At 49.6% G+C, this 9407-nt stretch overlaps 1 protein-coding gene across 1 annotated transcript in view; it reads left to right on the forward strand.

Moving 5' to 3' along the window:
• Nucleotides 1-9096, forward strand: part of LOC142251236 (short transient receptor potential channel 5-like) — a 576680-nt gene extending 567584 nt beyond the window's left edge. The window contains exon 11 of the mRNA XM_075323853.1: nucleotides 7726-9096. Within this exon, the coding sequence (XP_075179968.1) occupies nucleotides 7726-8430 (705 nt within the window). The 3' untranslated portion in view covers nucleotides 8431-9096. The remainder of the gene's footprint in view (nucleotides 1-7725) is intronic.
• The last annotated feature ends 311 nt before the right edge of the window (nucleotides 9097-9407 follow it).

Genomic DNA, 9407 nt, shown 5'->3' on the forward strand with positions numbered 1-9407 from the left:
GGATAGCGGATAATGCTTCCAGTCAGATTGGCACCACCACAAACACTCTGTCTTCCACACGGTCAAGTGTCAGTAGCCGTGATACTGCACCGCACATTTCAGAACCTGATCCTCCTTCCTACCACAAGGCTGAGTACACGTCCTCGGACATTAATGATCCCACACTTGGACACTCGGAAGAGCTGTTCACGTTTCAATTCGCACATTCTGGCCTCTCGCCAGCTCATGTTGAAGTGGGTCATGAGGAGATCGTATGTACAGATGCCCAAATATTTGAGCAGCCACGTTCTCACGAAGTTGGCAACGTGTCTCAACAAGGGGTGGACGATGATGAGACACAATTGTCAGGAAGTCAGGAGGAGGAGCAGGGTGCGGAAGAGGAAGACGACGTGGTGGATGATCCAGTAACTGACCCAACCTGGCAGGAGGATATGCAGAGCGAGGACAGCAGTGCACAGGGGGAGGGAGGCGTAGCATCCCAACAGGCAGTAAGAAGCACAATTATATAACGCACAAGTCTAGTGAATACACGTCAGCACAGCATTGCAAAATGCGCAAGGGCGTTGGCAAGGAACAAGGAAGTGGACGTGATGGTGGTGCAGGCAGAGGCCAAGGTCGTGGGCAAGCTCTAATTTCGCCACAACAGAGGGCCACATCTAGTCGCTCGCACGTCCTGTCCCAAATTCTTGGGGACCGCAGCAGTACACCGCTCTTGAACCAAGACCAGTGTCAACAGGTTGTTAGTTGGATAGCGGATAATGCTTCCAGTCAGATTGGCACCACCACAAACACTCTGTCTTCCACACGGTCAAGTGTCAGTAGCCGTGATACTGCACCGCACATTTCAGAACCTGATCCTCCTTCCTACCACCAGGCCGAGTACACGTCCACGGACATTACTGATCCCACACTTGGACACTCGGAAGAGCTGTTCGTTCACGTTTCCATTCACACATTCTGGCCTCTCGCCAGCTCCTGTTGAAGTGGGCCATGACAAGATTGTATGTACAGATGCCCAAATATTTGAGCAGCCACGTTCTCACGAAGTTGGCAACGTGTCTCAACAAGGGGTGGACGATGATGAGACACAATTGTCAGGAAGTCAGGAGGAGGAGCAGGGTGCGGAAGAGGAAGACGACGTGGTGGATGATCCAGTAACTGACCCAACCTGGCAGGAGGATATGCAGAGCGAGGACAGCAGTGCACAGGGGGAGGGAGGCGTAGCATCCCAACAGGCAGTAAGAAGCAGGGTGGTGGCCCCAGGCAGACGTCAGGCAACTGTTCCCCGGAACAACACGACACAAGGTGCCTGTACAAATGTTAGGTCTTCCCGAGTCTGGCAGTTTTTTAAGTTGGCTCCAGATGATTCTAAAAAAGCCATTTGCAACACCTGCCGTGCCAGCATCAGCAGGGGTACCAAAACTAGCAGCCTGACCACCACCAGCATGATCAGGCACATGTCAGCCAAGCACCCGACTTTGTGGGATGTACAACAGAGTCGAGGAGCAGTGCTTGCTGATGTCACTGCTTCGTCTTCGCTTGTTGTGCATGCGAGCCAATCCCCTGTCCATGCTGCCCGAGAACAAGCCTCCTCCGGCCCTGCACCTGCAGTTGCCCACGCAGAAATAACACCATCATCAAGCACGTCCTTGTCCCAGCGCAGCGTTCAGTTATCCATTTAGCAAACCTTTGAACGCAGGCGCAAATACACTGCCAACGACCCACATGCCACACTTCTAAATGCTAACATTTCGCGACTGCTTGCGCTGGAAATGTTGCCTTTTAGGCTGGTTGAGACAGAAGCATTCCGCGACCTGATGGTGGCAGCTGTCCCACATTACTCGGTCCCCAGCCGCCACTATTTCTCCCGGTGTGCCGTCCCCGCATTGCATAACCACGTGTCACAAAACATCACACGTGCCCTGAACAACGCTGTTTCAGCCAAAGTCCACCTAACCACAGACACGTGGACAAGTGCATGTGGGCAAGGCCGCTACATCTCGTTGACATCACACTGGGTTAATATTGTGGAAGCTGGGACCCAGTCTGAGCGAGGGACGGAACACGTCCTTCACACACCAAGTTTTGCAGGCCCTACCTCAGTCAGGGTTTCACCCACACTCTACAGCTCCGGAATGTCATGCTCCTCAGCCTCCTCCTCCTCCTGCGCATCCTCATCCACTTTACCCTACACACCAGTCCCAAGCTGGAAGTGTTGCGGGCGGAGGAGGGGACGCTGCGCTCTCCCACTGCTCGGGTCCGGCTGCCGCTGCTCTACGGCTGCTGCTGCTCGGTGGCTCGAGCGATGGCCGGATCCCGGGGACTCGAGCGGCGCTCATCGCCCGTGAGTGAAAAGGGGTCGTTTGGGTTTTGGGGATATTGTCCGTGACGCCATCCACGGTTGTGGTGATTGTGTGGACACCACCGCTGCTCTGGACGGGGATCCCGGGAGCCTGTGACAGGGAGCAGCTTTGTTGTTATTTCTCCACGCCGTGGGTAGGGGGGTTGGTTGTCCCAGGGCCCGGTGATGGGGTAGAGATGGATGACAGGCGGGTTGCGGGGCCTGATGAGGTGCAAGGTCGCAGGGGCAGCGCTGTGCCGCACGGCACGGAGGTACTCACTCAGCCTAATGATGATGACACAGTTCACGGTAAAACAAGTGGCTGGATGGACGGGTCCCTCGGACGGCTGCGGTTGTTCCTCCCTGCAGGTTAGTGATGACTGTCTCTCCCTGCACCTAAGTTCAGTGTTGGTAGTGATGGTTTCCCACCGGTAACCCGCTCCCCGACCTGGATATGGGCCGGAGGAGCCCCTTTTGCCCACAGGCGCTGGCCCTGGGAGACGGTTGCCCTTGGCGGTGGCGGTGTCTCCCCTTCACGGTTGGACGGTTGCCTTCTATCGTGACTTGGCTGTTTGGAAACCCTGAGGTCCCCTTCACTAACGGATTTGGCAAATTCACGGCGACACCAAGCCTTGCCGGGATCCGAAAGGCCCCTGCCAATGGTGCTGGCTTCTCTTTGTATACCGGTCCGGTACGGCCGGGTCACCACCCGTCCACAGGCCTTACGGCAGACTCCAATCGGCCTCCACTGCAGACGGTCACCACATCCTGCCAACCTTGCTGTCCTGTCCGGGCCACACACCCGGACCAACTTCAGGCTCTTTGCTGTCACTTTTCTCCTCTCTACTACTTTCCTCCTTCAACTTCCTTAGCTTAACTCTCACTGCCTGTGTTTTCCCTCCTCCTTGGTGGGTGGAGACCAACCGCCTGGCTCCACCCCCTGGTGTGGACAACAGCCCCTGGGGAAGGCAACAAGGATTTTGTGTTTTGACTATGATATGCCTGCAGGGAGTGTGGGGTGTGTAAGTGTTGTGCTCTGTGGCCCCTGGCTTGTCCAGGGCGACACAGAAGCACTGCAGCACTGCCTCGGCGAAGCGGCAACAGGCTGTGCTGAAGCTAATCTGCATAGGTGACAAACCCCACAATGCAGAAGAGGTGTGGACAGCTCTGAAACAGCAGGCAGATCACTGGCTCACACCTCTGAACCTAAAGCCAGGAAAGGTCGTGTGTGACAATGGCCGGAACCTGGTGGCGGCTTTGAGGCGAGGCCAGCTGACACATGTTCCATGCGTGGCCCATGTGCTCAACCTCGTGGTTCAGCGGTTTCTAAAGTCATACCCAGAGCTGTCTGATCTGCTGGTAAAAGTTCGCCGCCTGTCTGCACATTTTCGAAAGTCACCTACTGCTTCAGCCGGCCTTGCTGGCTTTCAGCGCCATTTGCATCTTCCGGCTCACAGACTGGTGTGTGATGTCCCCACGCGTTGGAATTCAACTCTGCACATGTTGGTCAGGATATGTGAGCAGAAGAGGGCAGTTGTTGAGTACCTGCATCACCTAAGCCGTAGGGAAATGGGTCAAACTCCACACATAACACCTGAGGAGTGGAGATGGATGTCCGACCTATGTACCATCCGCCAAAACTTTGAGGACTCCACCAAGATGGTGAGCGGCGATGACGACATTATTAGCGTCACCATACCGCTTCTCTGCCTTCTAAAATGGTCTCTGCTCAAAAAACAACCATGATGCATTGCAGGCGGAGCGCGATGAGTTTGAGCAAGAAACAGTAGTGGGTGTGGGTGATAACACACAGCCCAGCCTCGTCTCATCACAACGTGCAGTGGAGGACTATGACGAGGAGGAGGATGAAGACATGGAGCAACTCTCTGGCCAAATTGAGGATATGACATGCAGTCATATCCTCGGTTCAGCGTGGCTGGCCAGAGGACAGGGTAGATGATGAGGAGGAGGAGGAGGAGGAGGAGGAGGAGGAGGACAGCATGTTCAGTCATCGTGTTGGTCAGGATACTGAAGTGATGGCTGTTAAGAGTCTGGCACACATGGCTGACTTTATGGTAAGCTGCCTGTCTCGTGACCCTCGTGTTAAGAACATCTTGGCCGACAATCATTACTGGTTGGTAACACTGTTAGACCCACGCTACAAGGAGAACTTTATGTCTCTTATTCCCGAGGCGGAGAGGTCAGGAAAAATGCAGCAGTTCCAGAAGGCCATAGTCACGGAAGTAGGCAAAGCATTCCCCTCACAAAACGATAGCGGCATAGGTCAGGAATCAGTGGACAACCAAGGCGTACAGCCGAGAGGGGCACAAGTCCAATCCGCCAGAGGTAGGGGAACAGTCTTTAAGATGTGGGACAGTTTTCTCAGCCCCTCACATACCACAGCCCCTGAGGTGCGGGGTAGTGCCACAAGAAATCCTAAGTTTGCCCAGATGCTCAAGGAGTACCTTGCAGATCAAACAACTGTACTCTGACATTCCTCTGTGCCTTACAATTAATGGGTATCCAAGCTGGACACGTGGCATGAATTGGCTCTCTACGCCTTGGAAGTCCTGGCCTGCCCTGCCGCTAGCGTTTTGTCAGAGCGTGTTTTTAGTGCCGCAGGTGGAATCATTACAGATAAACGCACCTGCCTGTCAACTGTAAATGCTGACAGGCTGACTCTAATCAAGATGAACAAGGGTTGGATTGGGCCAGACTTCACCACACCACCAGCAAATGACAGCGGAATTTAAAGTTTGTAACGGGATTTTGCCATGTACCTCCACTCACCCATGGTAACACACTTCTGGACTTTGGCTAATCGCTGGACTGCTCCTCCTTCTCCTCATGCGCCATCATGATGACCGTTACAAGAGTTAGGCCTTTGTTTCAGTTTACCCCCAGTGGTAAATTTTTTCGCCCATTCTTTCAGAATGGGCATTACAACGACAGGAGACCCGCTCCTTTGCAATGGGAACAATGTTTTGAGGCCCTCATGCACATCTCTATCCAGGGACAATATGGAGCCTGACGCTGCCACCGACAGGCACACACATGCGGTTTTTAAATGCAAGCACGGACGCAATAAGAACCTAACAGGTTTTTAGGAGCGACAATTACTGAGAAGTCTGACACTATCAGACACTGCTGACTGACGTGTATTATTCACTAGACTTGTGCGTTATATAATAGTTTGTGAAAAATGCACACAAGTGCACCTGTACGCTGCCACCGACAGCCACACACGTGCGGTTTTTAAATGCAAGCACGGACGCAATAAGAACCTAACAGGTTTTTAGGAGCGACAATTACTGAGAGGTCTGACACTATCAGCCACTGCTGACTGACGTGTATTATACACTACACTTGTGCGTTATATAATAGTTTGTGAAAAACGTGCACCTGTACGCTGCCACCGACAGGCACACACGTGCGGTTTTTAAATGCAAGCACGGACGCAATAAGAACCTAACAGGTTTTTAGGAGCGACAATTACTGAGAAGTCTGACACTATCAGACACTGCTGACTGACGTGTATTATTCACTAGACTTGTGCGTTATATAATAGTTTGTGAAAAATGCACACAAGTGCACCTGTACGCTGCCACCGACAGGCACACACGTGCGGTTTTTAAATGCAAGCACGGACGCAATAAGAACCTAACAGGTTTTTAGGAGCGACAATTACTGAGAAGTCTGACACTATCAGACACTGCTGACTGACGTATATTATTCACTAGACTTGTGCGTTATATAATAGTTTGTGAAAAATGCACACAAGTGCACCTGTACGCTGCCACCGACAGGCACACACGTGCGGTTTTTAAATGCAAGCACGGACGCAATAAGAACCTAACAGGTTTTTAGGAGCGACAATTACTGAGAAGTCTGACACTATCAGACACTGCTGACTGACGTGTATTATTCACTAGACTTGTGCGTTATATAATAGTTTGTGAAAAATGCACACAAGTGCACCTGTACGCTGCCACCGACAGGCACACACGTGCGGTTTTTAAATGCAAGCACGAACGCAATAAGAACCTAACAGGTTTTTAGGAGCGACAATTACTGAGAAGTCTGACACTATCAGACACTGCTGACTGACGTGTATTATACACTAGACTTGTGCGTTATATAATAGTTTGTGAAAAACGTGCACCTGTACGCTGCCACCGACAGGCACACACGTGCGGTTTTTAAATGCAAGCACGGACGCAATAAGAACCTAACAGGTTTTTAGGAGCGACAATTACTGAGAAGTCTGACACTATCTGGACTGTTTTAGACTGTATACACCAGCCCCAGATATGATGAAGGCTGGTATACGGTCACCACTAGGAATGGCTATATACCCTGCCTGCCTGCCTGCCTGCCTGTATACTGCTACAATAGTCCTGACAAGGACTCTTTTGGTCACTAGCCTGTATTCCAACCTGGCTATACCCTGCCTGTATACAGCAACAATAGTCCTGAGAAGGACTCTGCTACTGTACTCCGACCTGGCTATACCCTGCCTGCCTGTATACAACTAGAATAGTCCTGAGAAGGACTTTTGGTCACACTGTTTGCAGCCCTGCTACGGAAATAGCTATAAAGGGCCGCAGAGCACAGCGCGCCCGCCGGTATAAAGGCTCGGTCACGCTGTCCAGGCCGGCCAATCACTGCAATTCCACAACTAACAGGGCTGTGGCATTGCAGTGGTCTGCCAGCCAATCCCTGCATGAGGGCTGGCTCTCAAAAGAGCGCCAACATGCAGAAATGAAGACCACGAGTACAGCACGAGTATCGCGAGATTACTCGGTCCCCGCCGAGTAGACCGAGTACAGTGATACTCGTGCGAGTACCGAGTAGTAACAAGCATGCTCGCTCATCACTAATTAATACATGATAATAAAACATTCTAAAAACAAATTACCCCAAAATTTCTAAAAAAACAAACTCTGCTCTTTTGTCTGTTGTAACGTAAATCACATTATACTTGCATATTTCATTAACAGCATTTTCAGTAACTTCTCATAACACTGAAAGATGATATGTGCAAATTATATCGTAAGTGTGAAGATGGAACTTGCTTTACTTACATGATACCTCGCCAAAATCCTAGGAGTACACAATTGCCTTCACATGGGAATGTTAATGTGACAATTAATGTATTTGTGCTAGTTTAGCAATTTTTTTGTTTATCAACTACGGGCCACTTCCCACTATCATAATCATAGCAATGGACTGGATCAAAAGTTTAAGAATTTTAAGAGTGTTTATTTAGTCAATTAGGAATGTGCCTAAGCATAAACTACATTACTTAAAAAAAAAAACTGGGGTAATTCCCACATTAAGTACACTTTGTGATGTTCTTTTATTAATTTGCTTTGTACCTACAGGAATTAAAACAAGATATCTCCAGCTTCCGCTATGAAGTGCTTGACCTTCTGGGAAACAGGAAGCCTCCGAGAAGAAGCTACTCCACCAGCAGCACAGAGGTGTCACAAAAAGAAGAGGTGCCGGAAGAACGACCCAAGGCAAAAAGTGTGTCCTTCAATGTAGCCAACAAGAAAAAAGACTTCAATGTCTCAGCTCTCTTTAAAACAATGTCTGGGATTGAGATCATGGATGACGCTCCTAAAAGTAATGGTATTAGTAAGCGTTCCTTTATTAGAAATGGTAACAAAATCCAGAGGCTTTCAAGCTCCAAGAAGGAGTCCTTTAAAAGACTGGGCTTACTTTTTTCCAAGATGAATGGACACATGCCAGAGCCTCCTGGTGATGCAGTATACACCATCTCTGATGGTCTGGTCCAGCCTCATTACATGTGGCAGGATATGAAGCAAACTGATCCAGAGCCAGAGTGCTCTAATAGTGAAATTAACCTCAATGAGGTGACTCAAGATGGGAGCATTGGTGGAATAAGTCTGGATCCTACTCCTGTTCATACCAGCTCCCTACACTGTGCTTCCGACCTCTGCTCTTCTAATGCCAAGTTGATAGACTCAACAGAGGATGTGTTTGAGTCATGGGGAGAAGCATGTGATCTGCTCATCAACAAGTGGAAAGACGGGCAGGAGGAGCAGGTCACGACAAGACTATAAGATAACTATATAAGACTGCTGTAAAATTTAGCAACTATAGATTTGTAACAATTTCCTTTTACAGAGCATTAAATAAGGTAGGAATCCCTTCCCGTTCACATAGATGAGTGTGGAAGTCCATTAACAGCGATCTCTTTTGCAATATTTTTTTACCATTTCCGTTTGCTTTTTATATTAAAGCTTACCAAGCTGTGTCTAAAGCTTTCATGTTAGTCGTTCAGCATCAGCAGGGCTTTCTGACTATTGAAGAACACTAATGGGGGAATGCAGAACATGTGTAGCAAAACGGAGCTGCACTATAATATAACAGCTTGTCCGTAGATAGAATTCTCTTGATATTTAGCCAAAATGATCTTTTCTGATGCATCATTTAAAATTTTCTATAGCGATTACCACCAGCAGCATGTGGGTTTTGACATGTTTGCACAAAAAAAAATGTTTGTCGAGCTGGTTACAGGTGATATTAGCTTATTCTTAAAGGTTGTTAATCTTACGACCTCTTCTCCCAGCACTTTAGATCCAAATTAAATTACCATGAATAGAATGGTTATTGTACCACAGCGTGTTCCAATGATTTATCTCTGCAGTATCCTGTGACCCAGAAATGTAGCGTCATACAATATAAGTAACATTAAAGGGGTTGGCTACTACTTTGACATTGATGTTCTGTCCTTAGGATAGGTCATGAATGTCTGATCGGTCGGGGTCCACTGCCGATCAGCTGTTCCCGGTCCCGGCGGTGGCAGTAGGCGGCCAGAAATGCTCAGCTCTGGAGCTGCTCTGTCTTCTGATAACAGCCGGGTACTGCATGTCCACCTCCCATTCTAATTAATAGGAGTTGGGTGTGCAGTACCCGGCCGCGGTTGCTATCAGAAGACAGAGGAGCTGTGATACTGAGCATTTATGGCCGCCTGCTACCACCGCCAGGACCGAGATCAGCTGACTGGCTGATGCGGTGTGTCACACCCTGGCCGATC

This window comes from Anomaloglossus baeobatrachus, chromosome 9 (assembly GCF_048569485.1).
Source record: "Anomaloglossus baeobatrachus isolate aAnoBae1 chromosome 9, aAnoBae1.hap1, whole genome shotgun sequence".
NCBI classification, from domain to species: Eukaryota; Metazoa; Chordata; class Amphibia; order Anura; family Aromobatidae; genus Anomaloglossus; species Anomaloglossus baeobatrachus.